General features: G+C 39.3%; 1 protein-coding gene across 1 annotated transcript in view; it reads left to right on the forward strand.

Moving 5' to 3' along the window:
* The window catches only part of ADAMTS14 (ADAM metallopeptidase with thrombospondin type 1 motif 14), a 132,684-nt gene that overhangs the window by 85,809 nt on the left and 32,199 nt on the right, over positions 1-14,676 (forward strand). Inside the window, exons 8-11 of the mRNA XM_075215202.1 lie at positions 2,251-2,394; positions 6,284-6,416; positions 9,527-9,640; positions 10,401-10,549. Of these exons, the coding sequence (XP_075071303.1) occupies positions 2,251-2,394; positions 6,284-6,416; positions 9,527-9,640; positions 10,401-10,549 (540 nt within the window). The remainder of the gene's footprint in view (positions 1-2,250; positions 2,395-6,283; positions 6,417-9,526; positions 9,641-10,400; positions 10,550-14,676) is intronic.

The raw sequence follows: 14,676 nt of genomic DNA on the forward strand, positions 1-14,676 counted from the left end.
CTGATGCTGCAGGCAGTTGCTACCAGCACGAAAATGTCAGCTGTTCTGAGATATAAAACTTGCATTACAGCAGCCGGTCATGCCTCCTATTGGTAGAGACCCAGGATGCTCAACTTGAAAGCCCTGAAACATTAGGTAAAAGCAGGAATGCCCTCCTATATGTGCAGTGCCCACCGCTCTCTGTTCTATCAAATATCTCATTCTGTACTTCCTCTACATTCATCGGAACTGTACTTGCAGGATACCTAGACTGAGCCTCTGGTTTGTAGATGACCCTTTTTACCTGTTAAAAGCTTTATCATCCTCTTAATCTCTTTTGACAGGACATTGGAACTTTGTTACACACATTGTTGTTAGTTTAATTATTTGTCTCTTCAGAAACACAAACAAATGTGAAAAGGAAAAAACTGATCATGCTAAATGTCATATAAGGCCAGCTGTTAGTGGAATAAGAATTTGTTATCTATTCAGTTTACATTTCTCTGTAAGTACAGGTATAATAATCTCATTAACCTCATAGTGACCACTCTGGGCCTCATGTATAAAGCACAAAATTGATATGTGCAATTGCACCTAGATCTGCACCAAAGTGCATGTGTTTATGGAGCGAGATTGCAAAGGAGCAGAATTATTCGCAGGCCAAAGGAGAGGAGTTGGGTAGAGAGCAGGCATTCCTTGCAAAGTACAGAGAAATGTTGCTTTGCAGTGCCAAAACATTTCATTTTGCAGAGCAAGATTATTGAAATGAGGTTTTAAGGGTGTTCTATGCTGTGTAGAGAGCCGACAATTCCACAAATTACTTGATGTTTGACCCAGCTCTGAGCTGGTGGACATCGGGCCTCGTCTTTATGCCTTTATTGAAGAGCATTTTGTCCCTTCCAGTTGCACCTTGATGGAGGAGAGCATTTCTAGGCCCATGATGTGCTGCAAATACACAATAAGGGCTTGGTTCAAGTTCAAACACAACTTGCACGCAAGTTGCATTTGAAAAAAGAGCACAGAACTTGTTCGTAGTTCTGACCGTATGCAAATCCAATCATATTTCAAGATGTGTTTCCATTTGAATCTGGGTGTAAATAAGCTCTGCCTGCGCAGTACGTCTGTATGTAGACAAGCAGAACAGACTACAGTATACGCACAAGCGTATGTACAATAAAAGGTCACATCAAAACGCAATATACATTTTTGGGAAATAAATCATGAAATAAGATAACAACTGTTATCAGCATGATCATTTATAGAAATATTACATTTCAACTTGCGTCCTGTACATACAATACAATGTGATCCTATAGTCTCTCTTACTTGCATACAGATGTTCTGTGCTAGTTAGTGGCATGAATATGTGTACTTTTTAAATCAAAGACTATGCCCTGACAGCCATCACTATCAGTCAGTATTTACACCAGCCCTGGAGTGGGTCCAAATGCTATGGCTGAAAAGAAGTTTACTTCCAGGATACCCAGGACTTGGAACGTCCACATCTGCGTTGGGATGCCGTTACTATATGTGGCCTAAATTAGTCTGCCCCTCCTCTCCCCATTCCGCTTCTCAAGTCGTAGGCAGTCCTAAGTGTCATGAACTACACGCAATTGCGTTCATATAAATAGCTGATGATAATGAGTATTTAGCACTTCTGCCTCACAGCACTGGGGTCATGAGTTCAATTCTCGACCATGTCCTTATCTTTGAGGAGTTTGTATGTTCTCCCCGTGTTTGCGTGAGTTTCCTCCGGGTGCTCAGGTTTCCTCCCGCACTCCAAAAACATACTGGTAGGTTAATTGGCTGCTAACAAATTGACCCTAGTCTGTGTGTGTGTGTGTGTGTGTGTGTGTGTGTGTGTGTTAGGGAATTTAGACTGTAAGCTCCAATAGGACAGGGACTGATGTGAGTGAGTTCTCTGTATATCGCTGTGGAATTAGTGCCGCTGTATAAATAAATGGTGATGATGATGATGATGATTAGATGTAAGATCCGTTTCTAGACATGCACAGAGCTATTTAATGCGAAATAAGCAGTGATATGTAGTTATATTATTCAGCTAAATATATAAACAAATTGTGCTTCTCAAATCTTGCAGTAGAAAAAATCCTTTAACCAACATGACATATTTCTTCATTAAGGTATGGGGAATATTGCATTATAAATGCTTATATACACTTTTACATTGCTAGATAATAAAGGCTTAGCTTTAAGTTACTTTCTTTTACCATTACATTATTACATCATTTATTTCTTTTTCTTGTACAGCCTAGGTATGGAACACGATGGACAGGGAAACCGTTGTGCTGATGAAACCAGTATGGGGAGCATCATGGCACCTCTGGTGCAGGCTGCATTCCACCGTTATCACTGGTCCCGCTGCAGTAAGCAGGAGCTTAATAGATATATACAGTAAGTTATCAACAGTTGCAAGTAACGTTTTAAAGGAGAAATAACGGTCTGTAAAAAGTGAAGTTATTAGGTTACTTTACCTGGACATAGCTTTAGCTTTGGAAGTGTTGTTATCCCTAAGAGTGTAATCTGAACATCTGTATGTAAAACCTGTGAATAGTGGATGAGTCATAAGCCACAATAAAGGTCTAGACAGCGTTTTGTAGCAATCGCTAGCTGGAATCTGTCTGTCTCTTTATAATGTAGTGTATATCTGTGAATCTTCCCCTTTGTCTACTCCAACAATGACGTATAGCATGTATGATCTGTGTTGTAAGATTCTAAAATGATTTAAGTCATTACATAGTAATATATAATGTAGGTAATGACATAATGTGTGATGTATGCGGTGTGTGTGTGCAATAACGTAATGTAATATACTGTGAGTGATCTTGCTGCAAATTATTCTCTAATACTCTGTGTGTGTTGGTATCGGGAGGGAGGATGGATGTGTGACATGTGAGAAGACAGTTGGTATTATCAGATAGAGGTACTAGACATAACACATCATTTTAATAACAATAAACAACACTTTTTTCAAATGTTTACCCCTTACTTCATGGCAACATTTATGAGATAGGCGAAAGCAGATTTATTCACATGCGGTGTAGAAGTAGAATGATAGAGCTTTACCTGATTTTCTGATCATAAATAACTGGAAAGTTTTATTATTTGGCTCCAGACATCAACTTTGGGCCACAGCTCAACCAGCAAAACAAACAAACAAACTCACAGTAATATTGTTGTACAAATAAACTTGTAGATACATTAACCCCTGTAATATAGTCTTTTTCGCTCTAAAGTCGTTATTTGCTCAATGTCCATTATCCAAACTGTTGCGTCAGAGAGTATTTAGCACCCATGTAAGAATCTTTTCTGTAAGAATGAATCCCTGTCCAATATACGGTATAATATGTATTGTAAGGGAATGGTTAGTTACAAGTGTTGTGCGCAAAGTATCTGTCCTGGCTTACGAACAGCATGAAGTTGACACTCACCATGTTCTTTGGCCCACTTCAGTGACATAACTCTTAAGGTTCTTCTCGCTCCGTTTTTGTGAGACAAGAAAGTATTACAGCATGTTGTCTGAAATTCTTCATAGTTTAACAGCAGTACCTTTTCTTGATGGTAGCAGTTCTTAGAATCAGAAGTTCTTTTTCTTCATCTGTAAAGTGGTCCCAGCTATGTAATCCAGTGTTTTTTTAGTAGATAGTAATATGGCAGTCCGTATTTAAAAGACTACCAAATGTGCACTTTTGAGAAGCATCTGCCTTTATTGACTTTATTTCTGTCTCCCTCTCTCTTTCCCTGGAAAGTTTCAGTTTTGAAAGGGAACCCCCTTCCCATCAGTTTCTGTTACGTTTCACTTTATGTGTAGGAGGGTTATCCCATTGCCTCAGTTTTGTTCACTTTTTGGGTATGGTTTTTAACCTAGCTTGGCTTCTTGTGTAAATTATCTATGCGGTACAACAGTAATTGAATGTCAACTTCATTATTTTTTTTCTCCACTATGAAACAGAGTAAGTACCATGCTGATTTGTTTTGCGGTAGTAATGTATACTTTTGTTAAGCACCTAAAAAATAGGGACCGCTAATGTTGATTTAATCTAACGTTTAATTCTGTCCAAAAGCTTGCATTTTTGCTGCAACTTGAAACGTAAAACAGATACAGTAATTTGGTTTTGGATATTGGGAGAAAAATTTACCTTTAGGGGTCCAGATTTCGGGGTGATTCCTTAATAAATACCTGTGATATTTCAAATAAATTGGAATAAATAGGCCACAATTAGTAAATAGTTTAATACATTGATAAAACAAAATCTCAGAAACTAATGGTCAGTCTAGATATTTGGCAGAAATAGTTTTTTGGACATCCTCTCTTAACTAAAAAATGTAGTTAAAATCTGAGATGGGTGGTGGACACACCTGGTAGGACTGAGGTGGAATGACCCAGGTGCAGTTTTGATAGCTGCCTCTGCTTCTTCTGTAGTAATTAAAGCATCTAGCATTTGGCTGTCCTCAGAAGATATTTTTCCGGTAGGGACAGAGAATGTAAATAATGGATCAGGTCTGGATCATGACCTACTATAATGGAGAAATATAGTGCGTGATAGAAGGCATGGTACATGCTGTGAACAGCTGTAAGGTAGCCCAAACAATGGCCACTAGTGCCTTTGATAGAGAGAATAGGGGTAGTAGAGGAAGTTTTCCTGCAGGTTTTTGCCAGCCATCTATCCGCGTTCTCCCCAAGCTGGAGGAAGTTTATTATAAGTTAGACATTTTTCAGTATCATCCAGTTAGCATGTGCAATGCACATGGATATACAGATGCAAATTCAATGCGTTGCATAAGGCCCCAGGGGTCATATGGTAAATGTATTTGGATATTATAAATCTGCTCAGGTTTATCTTGTAAATTACCGAGGGCAACAATTTATCTGCCTAGTGGGACAACCTTAATTTATTTGGGAGACACATTGCCACAGTTGGTGTCAGACACAAATAAAAATACAGGATTTTTGATATACCAGAAATATTTGAGGAAGCAATATTGACAGTGTTCTGGGAGATCTCAGGCCAAAATGGAATTTTAGGATTGGAGTTTGCTATGGCAGAATTGTTGCACAGTGTTTAGCACTGCTACCTCACAGCGTTGGGCTTATGGGATTGATTCCGACCAAGCCCTATATGTCTGGAATTTGTACGATCTCCCCATGTTTTTGTGGGTTTCCTCCAGGTGCTCTGGTTTCCTCTCACATGCCAAAGACATACTGGTAGGTTAATTGGCTTCTGATGAAATCAACCCCTGTGTGTGTGTGTGGTCGAGTGGCAGGGAATATAGATGGTAAGGTCCGTTGCGGCAGGGACTGATGTGAATGGTTAACTATTCTCTGTAAAGTGCTGCGTAATATGTAGCCACTCTATAAAAACCTGTTAATAAATAACAGCAGAACTAGAAACAGTCTTTTAACAAGATGCCATGGTCCAGGATTAGAGAGTGACTCCCAGCAGGAAGGAGTTAGGATTAGCCTTAGAGACCCAAGACAGTTGCTGTCTGTGTCCAACAAGCATAGTAAAGACTAGAGGCAGAGAATGGATTTATCGTAGAGTACAGTGTTACATAAGACAAGGGCATGATGTGATGAGGGAAATGAAGGCAAATGGGAAGCCACAGTCTGAGAGGGAGACAGTGGAAGAAACAGTTTTCCCCAACAGCACAGAGTAGTGTTGTGAGGCTTCCATTAAACTGATGTGGAAATATTATGGTGTTGAATGCACATCTATTGGAAACAAGGGTAATATTCCAACTTGTTTAATACAGAATCATATTGAAAATGACAGATCCTATATTCTGCTGCCTTAAAGGTACTATGTTGAAAAGTTATTGCTCTTATAATGCTACAGCATGGTAGTATTTTGTCAGTTTCCATGATAGCTTGGCTGCTGGGTCCACTGTCTCATTGGAATTAATGGGATCTGTTCACAAAGAGCATATCTTTAGTCCAAACATTTAATTTTACTGTTGTAAAAGCCTCACATCAGCACCCCCCTGTCATGAAAACACAATAGTTCTGTTTTGTTTAATCATATGTCCTGCCAGCACAGGCCATTCATAGCCCTCTTAACTAATTTCTATTTTATGTCTGTGAGTTGTTGAGTACTGCAACATAACAATAATAAGCATATGACAATATACTAATCATGTGGTTGGACAAAAACACAATAATGAGCATTCTTATTTCCATGTTCTTTAACCTATGATTCACATGTCACCGATCATGATCATTTAGTCAGCAATCAGTAATGATTAAATCCATCATCAACTGACTCTCATTAATTGAATGATTTAGCTCCTACGACTGTCTCTTGGATGACCCTTTTGAACACAAATGGCCAAAACTCCCCGAACTTCCAGGAATAAACTACTCTATGGATGAGCAATGCAGATTTGATTTTGGAGTGGGCTACAAAATGTGCACTGCTGTGAGTATCAGCTTGTATACAGTGACTGTATAGCCAATGTTTTAAGATTCAGGGACCTAATTTTATTTGGAGGAAAGTGAGATATAGCCTGGTAAAACCCATTGCTGTTCATAGAAACTAATGGGGTAACAGTTTTGTATATTTCACAAATGCATATGTTATTTTAAATATCTTGGTATTATATTATTATTATTTATTTATTTATTTATAAGATGCCACAGATTCCATAGCACTGGATGCAGAAGCAAGTAACAAATAGATGAGGTAATACATGTCAGTAGCACAGATGAGTGTGAGTAATACTATGTGGACTCACGCAGAATATAGTAAAAGACGTGACAGGATGTACGAGGGATAGGAGACAGATGTGGGACGATAGGTAGAGAGGACCCTGCCCACAAGAGCTTACATTCGAAAGGGAGGGATGGTGAGAGACAGTAGGACCAACTGGGAGAAAATGTAGATGGCAGACGAGGAAGAGGAGGTGATGGATAGAATGGTTAAGAGGTGGTAGGATAGGCGAGCTTGAAAAGGTGAGCTTTGAGTGAGCGTTTGAAGGACTGAAGGTTGGGGTAGAGTCGAGTGAGACGGGGTAGGGAGTTCAAAAGATTAGGGGCAGCACGGCAGAAGTCTTGGAGGAGTCAAGAGAGGAGGTAATGAGAGGTGAATTGAGGTAGAGGTCAGAGGCGGAGCAGATTGGCCTGTTAGGTATGTACCTCAAGACAAGGACAGAGATGTAAAAGGGAGAATTGTTGGTAAGTGCTTTGTAAGTGAGGGTAAGGAGCTTGAACTGAATTCTGAAATGTATAGGGAGCCAATGAAGGGATTTACGCAGAGGAGAAGCGGAAGAGGTGCAGTGGGAAAATAAGATGAGCTTAACTGCAGCATTTTGTATGGTTTAAAGGTCAGAGAGCCGAGAGCAAAGAAGACCAGTGAGAAGGAGGTTGCAATAGTCGAGACAGGAAATGATGAGTGAATGGACCAGGATTTTGGGGAAAAGGGGGAGGAAGAGCCAGAGCAGACACACTAAAAGAGCGGCCAGAGAAGTAGGTGACAAACCAAGAGAGAGCTGTTTTGTGAAGACTTAGTGAGTGAAGAGTGGTGAGAAGAAGAGAATGATCAACGGTTTCAAAAGCAGCAGAGAGGACAAGGAGTATGAGAAGGGAGAAGTGACCATTGGACTTTTGGACTGGAGTCATTTGTTACTTTAGTGAGGACAGTTTCAGTTGAGTGAAGGGGAAGGAAGGCAGACTGGAGAGGGTCAAAAAGAGAATGGGAAGAGAGAAAATGGGTCAGAAGATTGAAAACAAGTCATTCGAGAATTTTAGAAGCAAAGGGAAGCAGAGATATTGGGCAATAGTTGGAGAGAGAGGATGGGTCAAGGGAAGGTTTCTTGAGAATAGCAGAGATGAGAGCATGCTTTAAGGCAGAGGGAAGATACAAGTGGAGAGAGAGAGAAGTTAAAGAGGTGAGCAGGGTGACAACAGGCATTGGAAGAGAGGAAGTGGAGGAACTTGGAGGGGACAAGTTGTAGAAGAAGAGGAGGATAGAAGAGAGAGAATCTGTGGCACAGTAACAGGTGGGTAGGAGCCAAGGGTGGCAGAGTGAGTGATGGAGAGGACAGGTGGGGAGAGGCAAGTCTGACAAGAACAGATATCATTGTGTATAGAGTCAATTTTGTCTTTGAAGTAGGTGGCAAAGTCAAGAGTGGTAATGGACGAGGGGGTAGGAGATGGGGGAGGATACAGTAGAGAATTAATGGTAAGAAAGAGGTGTCGGGGTTTATTGGACAGGGAGGAGATGAGGGATGTGAAATAGGTTTGTTTGGCAAGAGAGAGGGCTGAATAGTAGGAGGAAAGGATGAATTTATAGTAAGTGAAGTCAGCAATGGAGCGGGATTTCCTCCATTGGCTTTCAGAAGAGTTGGAGCACTTTTGAAGGAGACGAGTAAGAGGGAAGTGCCAGGGTTGGAGTTTAGATTGGCGGGGATGAAGGGGGGTGGTAGGGGCTGCAATTTCAAGGGCAACAGAGAGTGTGGTATTGTAAAGAGAGACAGCAGCGTTGGGACATGATAGGGAAGAAATGGGAGCAAGTAAGGGTTCGAGAGAGGAAGCAAAGATGATGGGGTCAATGCTGTTGATGGGGCGCGGCGTGCAAACGACTTTGGGTGAGAGAGGTGGGGCAAAGGGGTAAAGAGAGATTAAAGGAAATGAGATTGTGATCAGAGAGTTGGAGAAGTTGGAGCTGTCACAGAGATAGGAGAACACTAGGTCCAGGGAGTGATCATCACGGTGGGTGGCAGAAGTTGTCCATTGAGAGAGACCATGGGAGGAACTGAGAGTGAGGAATTTAGAGGCAGCAGTAGTAATAGGAGAGTCGGTAGGGATGTTAAAATCTCCAATGATAACAGTGGGAAAATCAGAAGAGAGGAAATGGGAAAACCAGGCAGTAAAGTTATCAAGAAATTGAGAGGATGGGCCAGTGGGGCGATAGATGAACGCAACACGAAGGTGGAGAAGGAATAAGAGGCGGATGGAGTGAACATCAAAGGAGGAGAAGGAGAGGGAGGGTTCAGGGGGAATAACCCGGAAGGTGTAGTCAGGAGACATTAGGACGCTTACACCACATTCAGTGCAAGGTGGTGGGGTGTGGATATACTGTATCCGATTCACACTCTAATGCAGTGACATCTTCAATTAGGAAGTAGTTTGAAACTGTGCTAAAATCTATATCCAAGTGTCTGGATCTGTAATACAGAGACACTTTTAATCTTAGTGTATTTTTTGTTTATTAATGCTAATGCTGCTGACTTTTATGACTACCTACTAGGATCGTTCAGCATTTTTTTCCAGCCTGGAATTGAATGATATGAGTTATCTGCGAGGTAATAAAATAAAGGTCAAATGTCTTTTTATCCAGGATGCTTGTCAGTTAGGACTATGCATCATTTGCTATGTTTTTTTTTAAAAGCCATGACATAAAAATGTTTGATTGCTTTTTGATGCATTATTTGACTTCTGTCTATTTTCTTGAGTTCTGAACGCTTTGCTGATTTTATGCACAATCAGCTTGTTCATGTGTAGTCCTAGTAAATGTGTTTGTTCTCCCAGTTTAGGACATTTGACCCTTGCAAGCAGTTGTGGTGCAGTCACCCAGATAATCCATATTTCTGCAAAACAAAAAAGGGCCCCCCTCTTGATGGAACTGAATGCGCTCCTGGAAAGGTACTTTTTTTTTTTTTTTTTAAACAAGTGTTTATTAATGGTCAAAAAAGAGTTAACAATGCAAAAAGATACATGTTACATCAAACAAAATATATTAAGCACATTGAATAGTGAAGAAGATGTCTCCGTGCTTCAGAGATAAAATAGCACAGATTCTATGAAATAAGGACCGTCGTTTTTATATTTAAAAGAGAAGAAAGAGAAGAAAAGGAGAAGGGAGAGAAAGAAGAAGATGAAAGAGAAGATGAGAGGTGGAGGAGGGGGGGGGGGGGAGGTGCGTGGGAGGTCCCTTTTGAGCCAAGGGCAATGAGAAGGGAGGAGTAAGGGTTACGTAAGGGTTGGAGGTGTGATTAAGTAAAGGGGGAGCAGTACTGGAAGTGAGACATCCAGGGGTCCCAAACCTTGTGGAAAGGTACTTTATTTCTTATTAGCAGATTTACTCTCATATTATTTGTTGCTGAATTTAAATATCGTCTGCCTTTTCAATGTGAAGGATTATTTATAAAACAAATTTCTATATAAAGTGTGACACAGTGAATTGTTAGATTATATGTATTGAACGTATTTAGGAAAAAAGCAACCCAATAATAAATATCTAAAGGTTTGTTGCAATAAAATATATTGCAGTGTATTTTAATTGTTTTGGATTTTGAACACGTGCCCAGTGACACTTAAGGCAAAACTACAATATTACATTTTACATAAAAGCATAACATATGTATTTCTTGGTTTTAATATTGTGTTTTTGTTTTATATTTAGTGGTGTTTTAAAGGTCACTGCATTTGGAAGACACCTGAGCAATCTTACAGTCAGGATGGAGGCTGGAGCTCATGGTCAAGGTTTGGATCCTGTTCTCGAACTTGTGGAGGAGGGGTGCGTTCCCGTAGCAGACAGTGCAATAACCCACCGTGAGTATCATATACATTAATGCTTGATATAGTCTGGTGTAGGGAACAGTTTCTGTCTGCTAACAGTGAAACTGTGCTGTTGAAGCCTACATTAAATATTGTTGTTCTTGTAAGGCAACACAATCATATTCATGTTTCCTTGTTGAATGTTTTCAGGATTTGCCTCATCACAAAATAGATCTTAGACTGGGTACACACTACAGTGTTTTCAGAAGATTTTCGGGTCATCCAAACGATAAATGACCATTCAGCCCGATATCGCATTAGTGTGTATGATGCACCGATGAACTATTATTGTTCCAAAGTCATTTCATTTGATTTTTTAACCGGACTAAAATGTCGGTCAACAATAGAACAATGTTGTTCCAATTCTGCAATGTATGCACTCATGACCGGCAGTGTCCATAGATCTCTATGGAGTGTGCAGAGTCAGTCTCTTTACAGCCGATAGTTATGACTGATGAAGAGCACAGATCTGAAGGTAAATCATGTAAAATCGCTAAAGATGTCGCATCGGGACAAATTTTCTGTAGTGTATACCCAGCCTTACATTTCACTAGTGAATTAACACAGTTGGGGCTCTAATAATATAATTATCACATTATTGCTTATAATAATTGGTCACTATCTGGGTCATCCCTTTCACTACTTGTTCATGTTAATGAAGTAATTCTAACAGTTACTGATAAACTTTTAGTAAAAAAAATAAAATCTAACACCAAACGTAACCATATAATATTTATTTATTTTATATTTTATGTTTTATTGATGCAGAAAATAAACAGAGAAAAGTACAGTCCAATAACTGGAATACAAATAAAGTGTCAATGCAAGGCATAAGCAATCAAAGTAAATATAAATCAAACATAACAAAACAGAGCAAATCCCAGGTGCAGTCAGAAATAGACATGACATAAGTTTGATTTTAAAAGTGGTGTAAACACCTTAAAGATATAGTACACACTTAAAGGCGATATTGTATAATAGCCAGAGTCACAAAACACAGAGTCCCATAGTAAAATACAAAAGGTCTAATCAATGACTTATAAGGCAGCTAGGTCAATAGGGACAGTAATAGGAGGATCTTCCAAGAGTAGACCATATAATATTATTTGTAGATTCTTCTACATATGGAACTCACACAAAAGATTATTAACAAAATCAACTAACTACTAAAGTAACATGTCTTCATTTATTTTAATGTATGTGCATGTAAAGGTACATTTCCAGATTGATTGATCTCATGGCAACTGTGTGACTATTCCTGTTAAAAAAATTAAACTCTAAATAAACTATCATTAGAATCACAAATATTGGTCTGTCCGCTTTTCCCCCCATTCCTCTTTCTTGGTTAACTTTAACATTTAAATTTTCTTCTACTAATATATTGTTCATTTGACACTCCTTTATATTTGATGCAATTACTGAAAGTATGCATACGATAAATGCACTACGGGCAAAAGCATTGTTAAAAATGTGCTTTAAGCTGCCAACACATAGGCAGATTAGATCGCTGGGCCTAATTTTATATTTGTATACATTTGTCAGTAGACAAGCAGATAAATGTCTTTCCTTCCTCTGCATCAGTTTCTACCAAAGATCCTTGTCCTACCTGGGGTGGGACATTTTTTCAGTGCTGAAATTCCTTCAATTACGATTCTTTAATGGGCTGACCATTCAACGTTCAGGTATCAGTCCTCTCTTACCGCTTCAGTATTCAAGCGCTGGCTTTGTGTGATCTGTGATAACATTTCAGCAAGCTGACTTTCTTTCTGGCCTTCACATCAGCCATTGGGTTCCACAAAGACTCTACCCATTATTTTTCCTTATGGATAATACAGTACTACAATGTATTATGGAATTTAACTTTGCTTTTGTATACATTTGGAAACTTACACGTTTATTTCAATATATCCAAGAATGAGAAGGAAAATGACTTTTGAAAACTAGATACAGCAAGGCTACTATGTTACTATATGCCAAAAGTAAGAACTAGCATTTTGAACGGGCTGCTCATTCACTATCTGTTCTCAGGAGAATATTCCCTGCATTTAAAACTACTATATCAAAGTGGAAAGTGAGCACCACATGAAAAAGATTTAAACCGTTGAAAAATATGTACCTCGGAAGATGCATTGAGGCTTTGGTGGAATTAGATCTCTAATGCAATGACCTTGGTTCAAAGGTTTGCCAAGATTTATTATATTGAGATGCTGTGCATTGCACAGAAGGTCATTCAGACAGCATTGTGTATTCTTTTTACTGTTTGTTAGAAGTTTTTATAGCTCTTTTGTTGCTTTGAAGCATCTCCAACATCTTGAATGACACCAGAGCTGTAGGAAAATGGGATTTACTGGCTGCTGGACCTTTTTCTCTATATTGTCAGTGTGTACTGTACTTCCCTTTCGGTTTTCTTTCTTTATCTATAACATTTTGGCTCTGGTTTTTGGATATGTTTTGTTGGATATTTTCAAAGTTTGCTCCGGTTAACTCATGATGATAAACCAGCATTTACACTGCTACCTATAGGCTTAGGTGAAAGGGGTGCAATGTGAGCTCCGGTTAGCACATCATCATCAGCAGCCGCAGCTATTTGTATAGCGCTACTAATTCCGCAGCACTGTACAGATAGCTCATTCACCTCAGTCCCTGCCCGATTGGAGCTTACAGTCTAAATTCCGTAACATACACAGACAGAGTGAGAGACTAAGGTCAATTTGATAGCAGCCAATTAACCTACTAGTATGTTTTTGGAGTGTGGGAGGAAACCGGGGCACTCGGAGGAAACCCACGCAAACACGGAGGAATGGAACTCATGACCCCAGTGCTCTGATGCAGAAGTGCTAACCACTAAGCCAATATACTGCCCCGATGATGATAATCCAGCATTTACACTGCTACCTACAGGTTTAGGGGAAAGGGATGCAATGTGAGCCAATGTGATGCAATGTTAGCACATGATGATAATCCAGCATTTACACTGCTACCTATAGGCTTAGGTGAAATAGATGCTCCTCTCTGTACCTCGGCTAAGTGATCACACAATGTTCCCTGTACTGAGAGTGTGCATGTTTAGCTCATTGTTAGCATCAGTAGCAGTAAATATTTTATTTTCCACCAGCATAATTTTATTTGAGCTTGAAGGGAAAGACGCAGTGTGTTTCCTTTAGGAATACTATTTGTATTGGATTTATAATCCAATCCTTGTTTTGTTGTGTCACTGTGCCAAGATTGCCAGTCTTGTTCATTAAAATCGCCCAAAGGAGCACAAACTTTAGACGTGTGAAATGTCTTGACATTTAACTTTGAGAAGACACCAAATTAATCAGCAGGTGCTTACACAACATTAATAGCTAACACATTACTATGTATAAGTCAAAAACCAGATCTTTAACACTTAAAATCCTTCAAATTCCAGGTCTGCGAAATGTAAACATATGTTATGCTTCTGGTGGATCTTTCTTCTCTCCGTAGTCACATCTGTATGCTTTTTTTGTTCTTTCTGCACCGTATTTTCGGATTACATAAACACAGACTTGGCACAAGCCATATAGCAAAACAATAAATTTTCAGAAGTTTGGATTTATTGAAGGCAAATGTTAATATAGCTGAAAGCCATCATTTGCTGTTTCAACTGCTTCTACTTTCTCGGACGTTTCTTCTTTTTGTAAGCCTCCTCATGTATTCCTGCGGTACGTCATCTCGGGATTTAGTGATTTAGACTTGAAGACAGTTGAGCCCTGAAAAAAAAAGACTTGTTTTCAGAGGTGCCCAGAACGAATTTAAATGAAGTATTTTATCCACCACTGAATATGATGAAGATGTTAACAATGGACAAAAACAAAATGTCATTGAATTATGTAACAAATGTGATATCAATATGTATGTTCACTAGTCACTACATACTAAGAGATACCACTGAATATACATTCTTTATCAATAGGCCAAAGGTCTGTTCCAAACAGCCTTATATGGGCATAGATGTTCAAGAAAAGTTCTCTAGATCAGTGTTTCTTAAATCCGGTCCTCAGGGGCCGCTAACAGTACATGTTTTCCAGATCTTCTCACAGAATTGCAAGTGACATATTTAGTAACACATGCCAATCTTTTGAAATGCATCACGTAGT

Source organism: Mixophyes fleayi, chromosome 6, assembly GCF_038048845.1.
Source record: "Mixophyes fleayi isolate aMixFle1 chromosome 6, aMixFle1.hap1, whole genome shotgun sequence".
NCBI classification, from domain to species: Eukaryota; Metazoa; Chordata; class Amphibia; order Anura; family Limnodynastidae; genus Mixophyes; species Mixophyes fleayi.